This window comes from Haemorhous mexicanus, chromosome 6 (assembly GCF_027477595.1).
Source record: "Haemorhous mexicanus isolate bHaeMex1 chromosome 6, bHaeMex1.pri, whole genome shotgun sequence".
Lineage (NCBI taxonomy): Eukaryota > Metazoa > Chordata > Aves > Passeriformes > Fringillidae > Haemorhous > Haemorhous mexicanus.
This window is the reverse complement of record NC_082346.1, coordinates 57,490,613-57,508,146: the sequence shown is the minus strand read 5'-3', so window position 1 is coordinate 57,508,146 and position 17,534 is coordinate 57,490,613. Positions and strand designations below refer to the sequence as shown.

The 17,534-nt window shown below is 46.6% G+C and overlaps 1 protein-coding gene across 4 annotated transcripts in view; it reads right to left on the bottom strand.

The window, feature by feature from the left end:
• The window catches only part of INF2 (inverted formin 2), a 42,049-nt gene that overhangs the window by 8,013 nt on the left and 16,502 nt on the right, over nucleotides 1-17,534 (bottom strand). For 3 of the 4 annotated variants that reach the window (XM_059850445.1, XM_059850446.1, XM_059850447.1), the window contains exons 2-20: nucleotides 15,379-15,787; nucleotides 13,944-14,059; nucleotides 13,241-13,400; nucleotides 12,410-12,443; nucleotides 11,248-11,389; nucleotides 11,005-11,146; nucleotides 9,633-10,523; nucleotides 8,382-8,527; nucleotides 8,235-8,296; nucleotides 7,504-7,606; nucleotides 7,333-7,418; nucleotides 6,715-6,815; nucleotides 5,317-5,387; nucleotides 5,096-5,203; nucleotides 4,127-4,197; nucleotides 3,371-3,491; nucleotides 2,644-2,808; nucleotides 1,846-1,948; nucleotides 852-1,010 (exon numbers count right to left, since the gene is read on the bottom strand). In XM_059850445.1, coding sequence (XP_059706428.1) covers nucleotides 852-1,010; nucleotides 1,846-1,948; nucleotides 2,644-2,808; nucleotides 3,371-3,491; nucleotides 4,127-4,197; nucleotides 5,096-5,203; nucleotides 5,317-5,387; nucleotides 6,715-6,815; nucleotides 7,333-7,418; nucleotides 7,504-7,606; nucleotides 8,235-8,296; nucleotides 8,382-8,527; nucleotides 9,633-10,523; nucleotides 11,005-11,146; nucleotides 11,248-11,389; nucleotides 12,410-12,443; nucleotides 13,241-13,400; nucleotides 13,944-14,059; nucleotides 15,379-15,772 — 3,175 coding nt within the window. In that variant the 5' untranslated portion in view covers nucleotides 15,773-15,787. Of the gene's footprint in view, nucleotides 1-851; nucleotides 1,011-1,845; nucleotides 1,949-2,643; nucleotides 2,809-3,370; nucleotides 3,492-4,126; nucleotides 4,198-5,095; nucleotides 5,204-5,316; nucleotides 5,388-6,714; nucleotides 6,816-7,332; nucleotides 7,419-7,503; nucleotides 7,607-8,234; nucleotides 8,297-8,381; nucleotides 8,528-9,632; nucleotides 10,524-11,004; nucleotides 11,147-11,247; nucleotides 11,390-12,405; nucleotides 12,444-13,240; nucleotides 13,401-13,943; nucleotides 14,060-15,378; nucleotides 15,788-17,534 lie in introns of those variants that run through there. The other variant, XM_059850448.1, reaches the window with a different exon arrangement.

Sequence of the window (17,534 nt, the reverse complement as noted above, 5' to 3'; positions counted from 1 at the left end):
ATCCTCCCTGTACCTCCCCTCCTTATACCCATGTGGTCACCCTGGCTGAACTCCGGGCTCCAGCTCAGCAAAGCTGCTGATTTGTTTTCAGCAGGTGTTAATGTGTCTCTGTTACAAAATGGCTGATTTCCATGGAAGCTCCAGCACCTGCAAGGAAGCCTGAAAGTCTACAGCAGAAGAGAGACCCTGCCTGTGAGGTCCTGCACCAGGCTGGACTGCTGGCTTGCCTGTGTGAGGACTTCAAGACTGCCCATTAGCCAGCCTTAACCTGCCCTTGCAGAGCAGGTCTAGGAGAGCCATGGACAGACCAATGTCCTTGGGTTTGCCTGACTGCACTGACACTGAGGTCAAGAGACCAAAGAAAAGTTAAACCCATGGGCTGTCTCCTCACAAGCACCTAAAGGACTTGGGTACTTCTGCAAATAGGGTTTCTTATCTTTTTAAAAGGGTTTCTTCAGTCTCCCAAGTGTAGACTAAGATGGGATACAGCAGTCTCCAAGACAGAAACACATGTGCTACAGAGACTTGAGAGCATGCAGGGCACTTGTGTGGGGATAGCAGTGCCCCATCAGCATGGTGCCATGGCTGACACACGGGTCAAGCACCTCTGAGGATTTATCAGCACAGAGCAGGGCCATGCTGCTCCAAATTCCTGCTAATTTTGGGACAGACCTGGCTAGCAACAGCTCAAGGCTCCCTGCTCCTCTTCTCCTTGGCACTGGCTGCAAAGCCTTCTTAAATAAAATGCCCCAAATGCAAACACGAAGGCTTCTCACAGGTGCATGCTTGGCTCGGGCTCAGAGGCAGATGGGAATGAAGAGCTGCAGGTACAGTCAGGTCTGTGTCCTTACCAGACTGGCTTTCCTCCAGGCTCTCTGCAGACAAGGCTTTAGGAACTGCCTCTGACTCGTGTCTGTTCTTCGTCTTCCTCAGCGTGAAGCCTTTCCTGATGTCGGCGAGCAGGGCGTCGATGACACACACCTCCTCCTGCTTCACCAACCCCTTCTTGACTGGGGGAGAGGGAGATGGGAGTTACACCTGCCCCTGAGACAGGCCAGGAGGAGACTGCAGTGATGCCACTGCTGGAGGTGGCTCCTGCTGCCCCAGCACAAGCAGCCACTGGGCAGGAGCAAGGCACCTACAGCAGACCTGGGAGCAGCTCTGTGATCCCAAAGCAGTGCTCCATGATCCCACAGCAGCCCATCCTGGCTGAACACAGGGGATTTGCTCCCAGGTCTTGGTGCTACAGCCTGGCACCAGTGGCTCCAGCTCTGCCTGGGCATGTCCCTGGCTGTCCCATGACCGTGAAATATTCCCTGTTTGTTATCTATTGGTGGGAACCCTTTTTTTTCTTTTTCTGAGGAAAAATAATTCTGATTTTTCTTTCCTCTCTGCTTCTTTCAACTGCATGTTTTAGTCTTTCATTTTCATCCGGAAAAAGGCATAATTAAGCAACATGCAAGATTTTTGGGACAAATGTGGTAAAGAGAGACTATTCAAGTGTATAAGAGGACCTTGGATGGTGGCTAAGTCAAAAGTTTCTTTTTAGATTTGGGATTCAAAAGTTATGTTTAGAAACTGGAAAAGTTAAATGAAATATTTAATTTGTGGTGATTTTCTTTCTTCTTTGCTGTTCAGTCAGCAAACCTAAAATTAACTTCTCTGCCCAGCTGCAACTGTGGAAAGTCAATTCTTAGCTAGGGCTGTAAGACATCTAAAAGCCTTTAGTCAGCCAGCACCTAGAAGCCTACAAAATAAATTACCACTGCTGGTCCATTAAAGCAGGGCCACCAAAGAGCTCCTATGGCTCCATCTCTATTTTTTGAAGCCATTTCAGATACTCACTGACTTTTCCATTTTCTCCCTTCTGTCTCTTTCCCTCTTCCTCTTCTAGCTGTTTTTTCCTCTTCTCTGCTTTGGCAGCTTGCTCCTTTCTGTCCTTGTTTTCCTGCAGGGAGGTAACAGTGGCATGAGAAGGTTGGGTAAATGTCTGCTAAAGGTGATGAAGAGAAAGGAGATCCAAAGATGAAGGAAGAGAAATTCTGGCTTTGTCCTGTGCAATAAATAAAATGGGCATTGGGAGTAAGGGCTGTCTTACCAAAATGGTGAGAGGGGACTGCTGACTTGGCCAGGACTCTGCCACATCCCAGCTGGAGGTGGCAGTGGTGCTTTGCTCACACAGCTGCCTGCAGGGTGCTCACCTGCCTGACCTCCAGCTGAGGTGAAAGAGGGAGATACTGAAGCCACAGTTTTTTCCAAACAGGCGGCTTTTTTACTACATATCCCCCTTCTGAGCCTGTTTGCTCAGGCTGGAGCAAAGGGTTAAGTTTTCTCTACAACTTGCACACTTGGCCCAAAAGCATCCTTGTGATTGACTCTGCAGCTAAAGTTGCAACAAAATCACAAATCCCTGGTGTTTGGGCCAGGCCCAGCAGCACCAGAACCTGCATCCATGAGGATGCAGTGGAGGAGGGCTCAGACACCACTTCACTGGGAGACCTCATGCCAAGTGCCAAAAGGAGGAGGCTGTACCAGTGTAACCAGATTCCCCCTGGATTGGGGTGCCCATCCCACTCCTGTCCATTGGAGTGGAGGCAGCTTCCAGCACTAGGGGTGCTCAGCACCCTGTGTGCAGATGCCAACCTTCAGGGCTCGGATGAAGAGATCTCTGAAGGTCTTCATGATGCTAAATATGTCCTCTAAGGACAACTTGCTTGGATCTTCACAGAGATAATTTGCAAGTTCTTCTCTCTTCTTTTCAATGGTTTCAAATTCTTCTTCCAGCTTCCTGGAGGCATCAATGCTGTCCTGAAACACATTAAATGCACACTGTAAAACACCATCCAGAGGACAATGAGTGAAGTGCACCCACAGAGAAAGGATTAGAACTAAAGGCAGGACTCTGGGTCCTGGCTTTTAACTGCAGCTTTTGAAAAGCAGGTGGGAAGAAATTAAGGTTTGCAGATGATCTTTACTCTTGGCAACTGTGCTGTGCCAACTTACAGGGCAGTCTGGCTTGAGCAAGACATGGAAAGCTCCATGCAAAGCTTAATTCCAAGCAAAGGGCTTCACTCTGGTGATCCACACAGATGGTGAGCATCTTCTCTTAAAGTGAGGAGTCACACAGGAGCATGGACAGAGCAGCTGGGGCACACACCCTAAGAAATGGCCTCACCAAAGGTATCTAGGTTTGGGGTGCAGCTGGAAAATGCATATTTGGGGTGTGCAGCATTGCATCTTATTTCCAAACCTGAGAGCATGTCTTGTGGCAATATTTTCTCCCCTCTCATGAGGCTCCTCAGCTGCAGATGTACCATGCACCACCTCTCTGTGTGTAATGGGGGAGATCTAAGGCAGCTCCATTACTGACCTGGATGGGTTTCTCATACTGTTGTTTCACATCCTCATTTGATGATAAGACTTTCCGCTGAAGCTCCAGCAGCTTCTTTAAATTGGTACCAGACTCCGTGCGTATAATATCAAGATTAATTCTGAAATCACACAGAACCCTGCCATTAGCTGACACTCCAGCATCTTGAGCTGACCAGGGAGTGGACAAGTCTGAACTGGTGGTTTGGTCACCCCTCTGCTTCCCACCACTTCACTGAACTGAACCCTGTGCTCTGAACTCTCTATACAGTCCAAGCTCAGGGAAAAGAGCTTCCCCCCACAGTACTCATGGAAAGGCTGCCAGGCCTACCTAAAATTCTGTGTATTGGGTAGATGAGTGCCAAAAAAGCCCACCCATTCAAAAGGCTGTTCTCCACCCACCATGCTCAGCATTAGCTCACTTCCCCTGCCTGGAGGGACTTCAGAAATGTCTGGGTAGCTGACCTTCACCAGCTCCTGCCACCACAAAGGCAGTGCACATTTCAGAAGGGTCTAGGAGGCAGTTTTAACTGACTGCTCTGCAAATTTCAGTCCTAACTGTTGCCAGATGTAGTAGAATTATTATATATTAAAGGGCTTTCAACATTCATCAACCAAATCTTTCAGTTAAAACTATGTAAGATGCCATCTTGTTAATCTCTATGCCAGCTGTGTGTGTCCTAATTTCTGGTACATTGTTGATGTGCATGGGGTTTATTTTTGTTTTTAATTCAAAGGAAGTGACACACAATTTTACCCTGCTGCTTTTGAAACATATTCAAGATCCTTTGGCAGTTCCAGTAGGTCCTTGTGGCTGTTTTCTACTTCCTGAAGAGGAAGAGAGAAAGAAGTGTTATTTGGTGTGTGGCAGGAGCTGAGGGGAAGCTGGGGGGAAGACACATGGACAGAAGTGTCCAGGAAGGATGACTGTGCTGTGTTCTGCTACTGCCCCCCTGTCTGCAGTTTACACATTCAGAGAGGAAAGGCATTTCCCCTGCCTATAAAAACACAGAGGAGTACTGAACCCTCAGAAATGCTCGTAGTTCAAAGCAAAGCAGAGCTCTTCTTGAGCATGGAGGGAGGCAGGACTGTGGTTTGATGCAATCTGGCACTTCCCACAGTCCCAGAAGGGTACTAAAAGGCCTTGAGTCTTGCATTCTTTGCTTTCACAGCTGTCCTTGCTGAAGCCACTGCCAGCTAAAGCGGGGCTTGAACATGTGTAACTGAAACCAAAGGACATTGATGAATGAAGGTGGCAGAGCAGAGCATGGAGAAAAAAGATAAAAACAGCATTGCAGGGAATAGGAGAGCCATGGGGGCTTGGAGAGAAGCATGAAAAGCCTGAGCACAGTCTGGTGGAAAAGGGAAAGTCCATGGAAAGGCAGAAAGGCTGAGTGGGTACAGATGAGCCAGGACAGCTTTGTGCTCTGTGGTTTGCAGCTGCTGATGTGCAGATTTCACAAATATGAAGGAAGTTGCTGATACTGTGGGAAAAGATGCTGGAGGGAAGCAGATCAAGTCTTAAAATAGGGAGTAGTGCCCACAAGCAGCCTCCACCAGAGTCACCAAAGTGATTCAAATTCTCCTGACTTGTGACACTCTGGGGCTTGCCAGGGAGGACGTGAGTATGAGCATGTGGCATTAGCCAACAGTAGAGTAGAAGAAATGTTTCATCTGTGATAAAACCCTCCCTCTTTCCCTACTGTGCAGGACTTGGCAGTGGTACCTCCAGAATATGGTGGAGCAGTGTAATGCGGGTTTGGTTGGCTTTGGTTTCTGTTAGTTTGAGTAAAGTGCTGATTTTAAACCCATCGGCATCGCCTGTGTGACTTCCCTACAAGAGAGAAAAAAAGCAGATGTAACTCCTGTGTCCATCCAAATTACAGCCCTAAAGGAGATCATTCACAGACTGTGATGGGGGAGGGAGAAGACAAAAAAAGTCCTTACATAGTTCAGGAAGTTTCCAACTTTGAGAATCAGTTGACAAAAGACTGGCAGGCGATGACTGGTCAGAAGATCTGAAAAACATAAGGGATTTTTAAGCAAAAGCCTCTGTTACACCAGAACATTTTCTAAACTGCATTGAAATTGGGATTCTGAATTACACTAATCAAATTTGGTATTTTGGCCTTGCAGCCCAATGCCCAACCAGCAGAGAAATTGATTCCATGCAGATTCAGTTCCATGGCTTGTCAAAATCTTTGTTGACCTATGCTTCTTTCTTTACATCTGGTCTCTCTTTTCCTAATGGCAAATAACCTGCAGTTGGACACTCCTCACTAACAGCAATCAAGGTCCTGCCTTCCTTGCAAGTTTCCCAGTGTGGGCAAGGGTAACAGGGCTGCAAATTTAATCCTTCCAACTTTTAGCTGTGCTGTGAAGCCAGTTCTGACTGCACTATGATCACCTGCCAGCTGCTCAAACCAGACATGCTCACCCTGTTCCTGTTCTCTCATGGTAGAGGTGATTACTGACCAGGCACGAAGAGTGCAGTCCCTGTCCTTGATCTTCTGACAGGGTGCTGCAGTGCTGTGCTTTCTGAAGCACTCAGCTTTGAGGCAAGAACAGCTCCAAAAGAACAACTGGGCTGCTGGGATGTCACTTTGGGGGAAGCTTCAATTTATCCCAGCAAACAGCTGTAATGCCAGCTGGAGAAACCCCCAGCAGGAGCTGGGGGAACTGGCTCTGTAGGACAGGTGACACTTGACAGTGCCAAGAAGAGCATACTGCTCTCAGAGGAGCGGGACCAAAGGCTTCTGCCACAGGAAGCCAAAATCTATTGCACAAACTTTCTGTGTAGTCAGCATACTGGAGCATCAGCAATTTATAACCCAAAATAACAACCTTTTTCTTCTGGTTCCATTTCTAGGCAGGGAAATACTAAAGCAGAGCTGCTTTTGGGGGAAGTTTTCTGGCAGTAGAGAAAATTACTGTATGAAGTTCTTAATTTGGGAAATAATGCTGGATGGATGAATTAGCTGCAGCAGGGCCAGCTCTGCTGTCTAAATTCAGCTCCTTTGAAAGGGCTGATGAACTTCTAGCACTTCACCATTCAAAGTGTTTCAGGGGAATACATCTGCTGCAAAAAAAAAGGGATGAGCATGACAGAAAATAATCTTTGGTCCTGTTATGGGCTTTGACCATCAGTGGAGATACCTGAAGTTGCATTCCACTTGTAGCAAACCAGTGAATGGATCACACAGGAGTTCTTTGGGGTTTGGGAAGTAATACTGCAGAACTCCAGGGGAGTTTTGTGGGTAACACTGCAGAGCTCCAGGAAGTTTTGTGGGGGTTAAAATTTCCTGCCTTAAATCAGACCCAGAAATAAGTTCAGGTCATCTATACCTTCACAGGCTCTCCGGATGGCTTCAGCTTTGGGCTGAATCATGTCGAGCACGACGGTGGTCTCTTCACAGATCAGCATACACTCAATGCGCAGCTGGTAGCTGAGGGTGGAGATGGATTCTCAGCATCAGGGCACTGGGATCTCAGCCAGCACAGCAGCCCCTTTCCCACATCACCAGCAAGCCCATGCCACTCCACAACATGCCAACCACATCCACACCAAACCACTGGTGAGGCCTGGGGAGGGAGGTGAGGGGCTGCTGCTGGCCCTGAGGACCAGCAGGGATGTGGGTTCTGCTGGTGCATTGTGATCAGCAAAGGGAAGAGTTTCCCCTTCCTGGCACTGCATTTGGCACTGCCTTTCACTAAGTTATGGAGCCTCCTTGGACAGATCTGACCCCGAGTCCGGGCCAGCTTCAGCTGGTTCAGAGGGAGAGGACGTGCTGGATCAGGAAGAGCCCTTCATCTAAGGGTAAGAGGGAATGGGATAGCTCCAAGGTGGAAGGGGAAATCCACTAGTTATATCCATCAGTATTGAGGCTCCTATAAAGAAACATAAACTTCCCAGAGGCAAATCAAGAAACAGATTGGGCTGAAGTTTATGACTAACAACCTTACCTGGGAATCTGAAGGAGGAGAAGATAGAACTGATCTGCATTTGCTAGCTTTGATTTCTCTTCTTTGAAGGCCTTCAGGTTTTCTATCTAATAAAAGAAATAAAGAATCAAGACTGCAGGGCTGCTCTATGTGCTCAGCTCTGTGAACCAAGGGTAGTGTTCTCCTCCTGACCTCATGCTTTTCAGGCAGCAGCTTCAGCAACTGCTTCAGAACCTCAACATCAAACTTGGTCCGGTCCCCATTCTGGATCATGGCAGTCACCTCTTCATTGGAGCTGCAGGGAGGAGGAGCAGAGCCAGCCATGAACCAAAGACCACTTTCCAACTATCACACACTACCAAGAGATTTATCTGTGCCAGCACTCTGTGCTTTCCCTAGTAAAGAATCACAATAATCCAAAAGGAAAGGTATCTCCCCAGAATTAACTTAGAATCAGGACCCAGATCCCTGCTACGACCCAAATCTTGTTTCTGTCCCTGATCAAATGACTCAAGGCCAGAGATGAATCCTGCAACTGAGATCCTGTCTCTGAGCATTTCTTTTGATCTTAAAAGAAAATGGATCTCTTCATTTGCCCATTGGCCCCGATTTGAGAAGGGATTTGACCTCCAGGTGTGTCTCACAGTCCATGTTGCCCTAAGAGTCTGTGCCACAACTTTATCTGTAAAATGGAGATGTAATTCCTTTGCCAACATATGGGGAAGTTGTATGTAAAAACATAATTAAACCCCTAAACTCAGTATTTTAAAGACAGTGTAGGACAAAATGGGGAATGTTCAGATGATTTAGGAGCATGGAACACCAAAGCACATTGGCTAGAAGAGATTTCGTGAGGACCTTCCAGATACTGCAAAACCTGCTCAAAGTTTTGTCAACTGTCACAAAAACTGGCCATATCTTACCATTTAAATTGCTTCAAAAATATGTTCAAATTGAGACTTTTCTTGGAGTCCAAAAATGTGATCTTCATTAAAGAAAAAGAAGATATCTCATATTAGATGAGCTGTCTGCAGGGATCTTTACTCGAAAAAACGAGGGGTTCTCCTCACCTCCTTCGGCTCTGCCTTCACTGGTGCTGCTGTCTTCTCCTTGGGGGTTGGCTGTGGGAAGCAGAACAGCTGCTCAATGCTGCTGTAGTTGGGCTCTATCGTCTCCTCACTGCTGCTGCTCACAGAAGCCCACATTGAGTGGCTCTCTGAAAGAAAGAAAAAGTGTTCAGACTGGCTGCAGGGAGAGCTGAAAGCTCCTGGTACCTGGGACAAGGGGAGCTGCTAGCAAGGGACACTCTTCAGGACATGAATGAAATAAGAAGAGACATATTAGTCTCTTAATACAACATATTTATTTATCCATATATGTTAATATGACATATTTATCCATATATTACATATTTATCCATATATAAAACTGTGCTCTCCTCCATGCTGGGCAAGCTGGATCAGCATGACAAGGACCTCAGAATTTTGTTTCTAGTTCCCTGGTTGATATTATTTTTGCTTCCTTGCATCCTAACAGAGGGACTGGACACAATTTGGACATTTTCTGACTGTGTCCTTCTCCAGTCTTCTTTTTATACTCAAGTCTCCTTGTATAATGCTGGCTACAAGACTGCTGGATTAATTTCTACTGCAATTTCTTATATCTTAAAAAAAAAATCCTCATCCTAACATGCCTGTAGAAGCCTCTACTGCAATAATCCCAGCATTTTATTGCTCTTGTGATTGAAGACATGCCTTATTTAGATTTCACCTCTGCCTACTATCATGCAGTGGATGCCTTGCTTCTCTAGGACAAAGCTGACACAGCTTGTCCAAACTTCTTCTCACATTTCATGCTCCACTTTGAATCCACTAGTAGAGGGAAATGTAACCCAAAAATCAAGAGATATGTGATGTGATCCTCACATGCACTCTTACTCATGACTTTAATATACAAGCACAGATGAGCTGGGTAATAAAAGTCTGGGGAACTCAGATCAGAGCCTGATCTAAGGCACATCATAGTGATTAGGAAAATATTCCCATTCCTTTCTCTTCTTGTAAATTCAAAGTACTGTAGTTATAAACAAGCTATTCCAAAGTACTAATTCAGTTGGAAGAGTTACTATTACATTAGTAGTTTCATGTTACTTTTATATCAGCTCTGTAGGTCAAAAGTAGAGGAAATCAGGGAAGTTCTGAATCTAAACAGAGTAAACCACACCTGACAAACTTTAAGATAGTATTTCTTCCCCTGGGAAGCAAAAGCAGCAGTGTAAAGCACCCCTAAAGCAGCAGTGACTTTATGCCAGAAGCACCCACCTCTCACCACATTGGAGGGCAGCTTCTGCCAGTTCAGCTTCTTCATTCTCAGCGTTGGTGTCTTCACTGTCTTGTGGGGAGGCCTGCCCAAGCCCAGGGGGCAGCTGAACTGGGAGGCCACCACGGCTTCTATGTGATCTCCTGTCATGCCAGGAAGGAGGGGTGGAGGGGGAGGGGTGCCACCCATGCCAGGCAATGGAGGTGGAGGAGGTGGGATACCACCCATGCCAGGTAATGGAGGTGGAGGGGGAGGAATGCCACCCATGCCAGGTAATGGAGGTGGAGGGGGAGGAATGCCACCCATGCCAGGTAATGGAGGTGGAGGAGGTGGGATACCAACCATACCAGGCAGTGGGGGTGGAGGAGGAGGAATGCCCCCCATGCCAGGCAATGGTGGAGGAGGAGGAGGAGGGGGAATAACCCCCATGCCAGGCAGTGATGAAGGAGGAGGGGGAATACCCCCCATGCCAGGCAGTGGGGGTGGAGGGGGAGGGATGCCAGGGAGTGGAGGGGCTGGAGGTGTGTTTGTCATGGGGGATGTGGGGGTCATGGCTGCTGTGCCGGGGGGTAGAGGTGGTGGGGCTGGAGGTGCCGGGTTGGGAGCAGTGTTGGAGGGAGGGTTGGATTTCTCTGGCAGAGCACAGCAGGCTGTGAACTGGCAGGATGAGATCTTCTTGTCGTTGTCCAGTGGCCCTGAGGGTGTTGCTGGTGGCCTGGTGGGGTTTGAGGACCCCACTGGACAGCGAGCAGCACGTGCACATGGCTCTGGCTCAGCCTGGGCAGCTCCAGCTGCGCTCCCAGACAGGCGGCTTTCAGCTCGCTTCTGCTTGCCTGGATGTTTTTTGATAGACAGCAGCCTCTCAATGACTTCTTCAACTGTGTTCCCTTGGACTAGAGAAACGAGTCAGGGTCAGGGAAGGGAACAAGGCCCACAGCTCATGCTATTCAACCCTCAGCAAGCACTAAATGTGGAGCCATGGAGAGTCCATTTCCCAGTGTCACTTTACACAACTACACTTTTGGCTTCTAGGCAATTTCCTTCCCACATGCCCAGCTCACAAACACTTCATACCACACCTGCCAGCAAGACAGGCCAGCACCAGGGGCAGGATGCCAGTGAGGACAGATTCCCACTGACTCCCATGAGCCAAAGCTCAGGGATTAACCATTAAAACAAGACTGGGAATCCCAAGCCCACTGCTAAATGTGGCCACCCACATGGATGAAGCTTATACAGAAGGTACAGCTTTGTCACGTCTGTTCAGCTCTCACCAAGCCCCACAGATTATTTCCTGCACATTGGGGAAAGGCTTTTATGGGACAAGGGAAAACAAGAGGAGTGTGCAAGTCTGGATGGATGTGTCACTCTTACTGTCATTGGCGAGTAAAAGGGCTCTGTTCACTACAGCATCCAAGGACTCCCAGAGCAGGAGGCTGGAGTGATGAGAGGGCTCCAGGTGCAGCAGGCTCTGCAGGATGGACAGCAGCTGGACAGAGACTGGAGAGCGGCTCACCTGGGAGACAGAGCAGCTTCTGTCACAGCAAGGCTGGCTCCCAGCAAAGTGGATTAACCTTGCCATTGTGTGAGGGGCACCCCATGTGAGGGGCAACTTACTTTGTTGAAGAGAGATGAAAAGACCTCATGATGATCATTCATGTTTATGCCATCACATATCCTTAACAACTCCTCATCATCCTCTATTTTGAACTCCTCAAATGTGTCACACTGGATAAGCAGATCCTCCTCCTCGATGTCTCTGCAATATTACAGCACTCGTTTTCATTGGAGAGCCCTTCACTAATTTTCAGATGACTGTTTTTGTTAAATGGCTTTAATCTCTTTGCCTCTCAGACTCAGCCAGTTGGTGTTGGAAGTACCCAACTCTGCCTGATTTATAAAGGAAGAGATGCCATCAGTGCATCCTTTCTTGAACTGAATGTTCCTCTTTCTACAATCAACAAACACAAAGGAAAGGGACTTCTCATGGCGTAACCTGGCCCAATGTAGGCTTGCTATGGAATTCTCCCTGGAGATGTAACAACAGAGTGGCATTCTGACCTTTTTGAAATAAGGCCACCACCTTAATTTTTTAAATTGAAAATATTCCAGTGATGTTTCTATTTGAAAAACCTCCTTCTCTGTTATTCAAAACTGAATTAAAAAAAACCACAGACACTCTAAAGCTGACTTTTTCAGCACTCTCAAGACCACTCAGTGTTAGAATTTTACAGTTGCTGCTCTAATAAAAGATCTTCTCTTCCCTAATTTTTTATGGTGTTGGATGGAGCAATTTCAGTTGGATAACTGCAACTCACATAAACTGCATTCTAGAATTTATCACAGATGTTTCTGATAGAACATAATTTTTAAATTACATTCATATATGCATTAGTAAATTGTTTTAACTGGATGCTTCTGGGACCAACAGCAGCAGTGAAGGGGTGTTGAACACAGTGAGCTGCTCAGTGAGCCCACAGCACTACTTCAGATTCAGTCTGAAACAGCCTCAATGAGGACAGTGCTACTCCATCTGTGCCCAGAGCCTCTGTGCATGCCATCTGTGCCAACAGCTGTCCCTGTGACACTGGGGTTGGCAAGAGCATCTTAACACTGGCCAAATGCCTCTAGCTTCCATGGAATGGGTGCATACAAGCATGGTCCACTCCACCCAAGCACACTGCACTTCACACAACAGAAGACTGGGTAAGTATTAACTTTTCCAAAGCTACTTCACTGTGAATCTCATTTAAAAAAAAATTTAGGTAGAGATGCTTACCTTAGCTTGTCTAAAACATCCAACAGCTGAAGTCCTGGCAGGTGAAAAAAATAGATATAGTTGCATTATGACCCACTTGGCACTTATTTGTTATGATCTTTATATATGTTGTGTTCACAAATACTTTTTGTAGAGAGAAAAAGTGAAAATATCTTCAGATGGATCTACCAAAGTGGGTAGAGTCATCTGGTAAATGATGAGACACCACAGCACACATCTGCAGCACCTGTGTGAACACTGCACAGTCCCCCTGGAGTTATTGAGTGACACAGGCACTTTTGAGGCAAGAGTGACCTCAGTCCAAATTAGACATCTAAAATCAGTCTGATACAGTGGAATGTTTCTTGATCTCCATTCAGAGAAATGGAGCCCAGGCTCAGCAATTCAAATGCACCCAGCATGTGAGGTGAATCCCAACAATGGTACCTAGGAGCCTGGGATTCTAGCAGTTGGAAAGTTGTGAACTGTGGGAAAGCCTCTGTGGCTCAACTGAGTAGACACAGAGGGAAGAAATTTTATCAACTCTTACAAGTAGTTGCAATATATGGAAATGTGGTCACATAAGATGGTTGGTTATAGAAATGCTCTGAAGAAGCTCAAGTGATACAGTGCTGCTGTGATTCCAGGAAAGATCAAAGCTATGGGAAAGCAGCAAAGTTAAAAAAAAATTCTGTTGACAGAAAGGCTGTTGAGAATAAAGGTCAAAAGAAAGAAGAAAATTAATATTTGCAGGGTGCCCCCCAGCCTCTTCAGGCACCTTATGGATACATCTGAAAAAACCCCATTTGGTAATTGACTTTCTCCAGGGAAAGGTGTAACAAACATCCTTACCTATGAACTCGTTTCTGATTTGTGTCCTTGTTCTTAGCTCCTCTGTGCCCAGGATGATGGCATTGATGGCACTCAGCAGTGTCACCATGTAGGGCACGTTGTCTGTGTTGGACAGCTCGTTCATGATGATGCTGAACCGATACTGCTGGTTCTTCACACTCTGAGGGAAACACAACTGATGTCATGACAAGGATGGTCTCTACAGACAGAACTGCCCATGAGTGTGGTGCAGGCTCTCAGATGGAATTAGCATCTGAAATCCTCAGTTTATCCCACTGTGCACAGGACAGGAAGACAGGGATGAAAGCAGCACTCCTCCATTATGGAGCAGGGGCTGGTTGGCACAGAAAGTCATTGAAAACATCTCTTGGATCCCTTTGTGCTTTCTGGCAACTGATGCATGTACTGCTCGTGGGCAGTGAAACCTGTGGATGTGGCACCATTTATTCTGCTGATCTGGTGGTGCTTTTGCTGCCAGAAAGCACCTTGAGGGTGGCAGTCATCTGCCCACACAAGTCACAGAACAGCACCATAGACCTACACTGACCACAAAAAACTTCCTACAGCTTTCACTTTATAAACCCCTACTTCTCTTACCAAAACAATACTAAATAAACTTAATTCCCATCCTTTTCTGTGGTATATGGATCTGTCTGCATGGGTCAAAGCTGAGCCATTCCTCCTGCTCCAACCAAAAACTTGCCTTGTAATGGTCCAAAGCATCCAGAGCCAAAGAGTGGCCATCTGATGAGTAAATGCACAGTGCAGCCAGGAGCTCAAATATTTGCTTTTTGACCATGACATTAGTCGTGTCAAGTGCTGTAGGAAAAACAGAACAAAACAAAGCAGAATTTATAATGACATTAATGTTCTGAATCTCAGTGTCTTCTGCTAGATGAATTATGAGCAGTAGAAAAGAGACTGAAGGAGGGGACCCTGTACAATGGAAGATGGGAAGAGAAATATCTTAATGTACAGATATCCCATCCCAATAGCAATATGTGATGGTAACTTCTAGTGGGAGCAGTAAATGCTACAGGTATCCCTTTGGCATTTTGGTGCAGCTTGTGGTTATTCCTCTTCTCCATGTCCCAGGGACATGCTGCAACAGCAGCCAAGATTTTTCAGCACTCACAAAATTTATTTCCCATTTTCACATATGGGTATTTTCTAGAACAGCAGATGAACAATTTTCTTTGATTAATGACAGTTATTTTTTGTGCAGAAAAGCTCAATATGCATATGAGTTAGAGCAATTGTTCCAACGGGTCCCATGTATTCCCGTTTTGCACTCCTCTTTCTCTGTGAGCCCTGGGAGCTGGGAGGGAATGCATCAGGCTGTCTTATTTTTCCCATATAGAGCACAAAGAAGATCCAACACTGAAAATCCAGGATATCCCCCTGTTTTCACAATACAAAAATACCAGGTCCATATTTTATATAGGCTAAGAAAACACAGGGTGAAGAGGAAAGAAGAGGACTTCAAAACTGAAGAGGGAAGCAAGTCAGCTTTCAGACTAAATGCATTTTTAAAAGCTATCAATAAGGGTTTCTGGGAACAGAAGCTGTCCTTCCAGCTCCAGCACCAGCACCATTAAGTGCTGTACAATAAGTCCTACAAGATTCCCTGATGAATCTCAAAGGTAACAATGAGCCAAGTGAATGGCAGGAGAATGTAAGTGGTGTTACCCACCACCTTCCAGGAGGAGCAGAGTGGGCAGCACACAGAGCAGGCTCTCTTGAGTCCAAACATGCCACTTTCCCTTCTCTTTACAGGCTACAAGACTCCAAGCCCTTTCAGTTCCTCTCCTCTGCCCTTGGGGCCTCTCAGAGACTGAACAGCAAATGTCTGCTGACAACCAGAGGGCTGAAGAGTTTTCATGCCTGTGTACAGATAAGGCTGGGTTTATCCCCAGCTTCTCAGCAAACTATGACAATATTTGTGTGGAAATAGCACTGGGTGGCAAAGGCAACGTGATTTCATAGCAGTTTTATTTTAAAGAAAAAAACAATCTCATGAATCAGCTGTGACCAACCATTTCCAACTAGCCTGGTGCAGGGCAGGAGGATAAGCAACAGGAAAGTGTCCCCCCCCCAGTGCTGCATGGGATGGATGAAGCAGGGAGGTGTCCTCTCACCTTGGAAGAGTTTTCTGACGTAGCCCTCGTTGCTCACGATGTATTCTATGCCTTTGTGGGAGTTCATGACCGCTCGCACACAGCTAATGCAGGTGAGCTGAAGCAAGGCATCGGATATCCGGGCCACTCCTCGCCCTGACAGCCTGTCCAGGGCCTCCAGGAGGAGATCCAGCCCAGACAGCTCCAGGAACTGGACCATCCAGGCATCATCACTGTTCTCCAGCCTCTTCCTCAGCCCGGAGTAGTTCACCACTGAGGGCATCTGCAGGAGACGGATGCACAGCTCTGGCTCTGCATTTTCCAGGTTGGCCTCTGACTGGTCGGTCTCCTGGGGTCCGAGCTTCTCCTTCAGGGCAGCCCACTTCTTGTGGGCACCTTCCTTCTTGATGGACATGGTGAACGGTTTGTTCTGAAAGAGAAAGAAAAGACAAAGTGAGAAGTTTGTCCGGACTGACCAAAAATGATCTAGTAGCCCTGCTTTTTAATTAGTGAATTAATTAGTAATTTAATTAGTATTTAATCAGTAATTGGGATGTAAATTACAGCAGGTAATTTACTAAAGCAGGTCCGAGCATGTAGCACACACACTAGAACCAGTCCTCTGTTGAAGAAACTCAATATATTCCCACCTTACCCACACACATTACATTCAGGCTCTGAAGACTCTGTGGAGAGACTTTTAGCACATCCAAGCCAGCAAAAACAGATTTAAAAGTAGCCAATTTGCACCAGTCAATTGCCACTACCTATTTTCATGCAGTGAAAGGAAAAGGTTGGAAGCAGCATTATCAGCTCTGAACTCCTAATGCCCATTAAACCACTTCAAAACCTCACTGTGCTGGAGAGGCTGTGCAGTTTCTAAGCATTTGTAATGGGATGGAGAAATCATTTTGAGCATATCCTGCTCATAAGAGCATCTGATTACCCTGTTCCTTTTTCGCTTTTGTTTCTTTTGACTGATGTTGAGGTTAATTTTATAGCACTCACTTAATCCCTTCCTGTCTGCTGTAATAGCAAATATGTTTGTACACTGGTGTTTGTGCCTGATAATGCCAGAGCCTGACAGGCTGTGAGTGCAGGTACAGCAGCAGGAGGCTGGCTACAAAAACAGCAGAGCACTTTTTTTGGAGGTGGGGAGCAATGGCCCATCTTCCTGGAGGACATGGCCTGTCCAGCCAGGCCAGCAGCAGCAAGGAAAACCAGGAACTGATTCAGCACACAGGAACTGCAAAGCCAAGTGTAACTCCTGATGCCAGATTTTATGGTTTTAGGCAGGATTATTATTTTTCAGACTCACGGGGATCAAGTCACACAACGCAGGTCCTTTCCCAGGCTGCATGCAATGGTTTTGGCCACTGAGATGAGCTCAGTAGGTCAGAGCCAATAATGCCAAGGCTGTGGACTTGATCCCCATATGGGCCTTTCACTTAAGAGTTGGATTTGATGATCCTTGTGGGTCCCTTCCAACTCAGAATATTCCGTGAATCTCTGATTCTGTTTTAAAGCTGAACTACTCCCATAGATTACAGTTTTCCCCACAAAAATTGGTGCTACCTCCCCATCCTGCCACACCATCAGTACCTCTGTTCCCCTGAGCCTGCAAAGAGCTCAAAATAACCAGGGGCCAGTTGGCCCCAAAACTCAGCACTTAGGGGACTGAGAGGATTATGGCAGACTCCTATTTTCCCTTCCCAGCTCGAGCACAAGGCTTTCTAGCCCAGCAGTGACTAGAAAAAATGCTTGAAAAATCTAAACTAAGTAATCTCTGGAAGGTTTTGTTTCCAGAAAGGCAGCATAAAGGATGGATCCTTTACACTGGTTGGAAAAAAATCTCATGTTAAAGCCTGTTTTGTGGTTTTTCCTGGGGACTGTGCAATTGAGAAAGGTCCTGGCTCCTTCCCTGCAGCAGAGCTGCATGGCTTCTGTTTTACCCAAAGAGTCATTCTGGCAATCTCCCCTTGGCAAATAAACAGCCAAAAGATTTGCTCACTGATTAGTGACAGGCATGATATTATAGGCCTAAATATGCCTCTTGGAAAGATGCAAAGTGTGATGGGGTAGGACACTTGAAAAATTTCCCTGAGAAAATGTGATGGTGGGACTTTCTGGCAGCTCACAGCATCAAAATCTGCATTGAGAGGTCAGAGGGGTGGAAG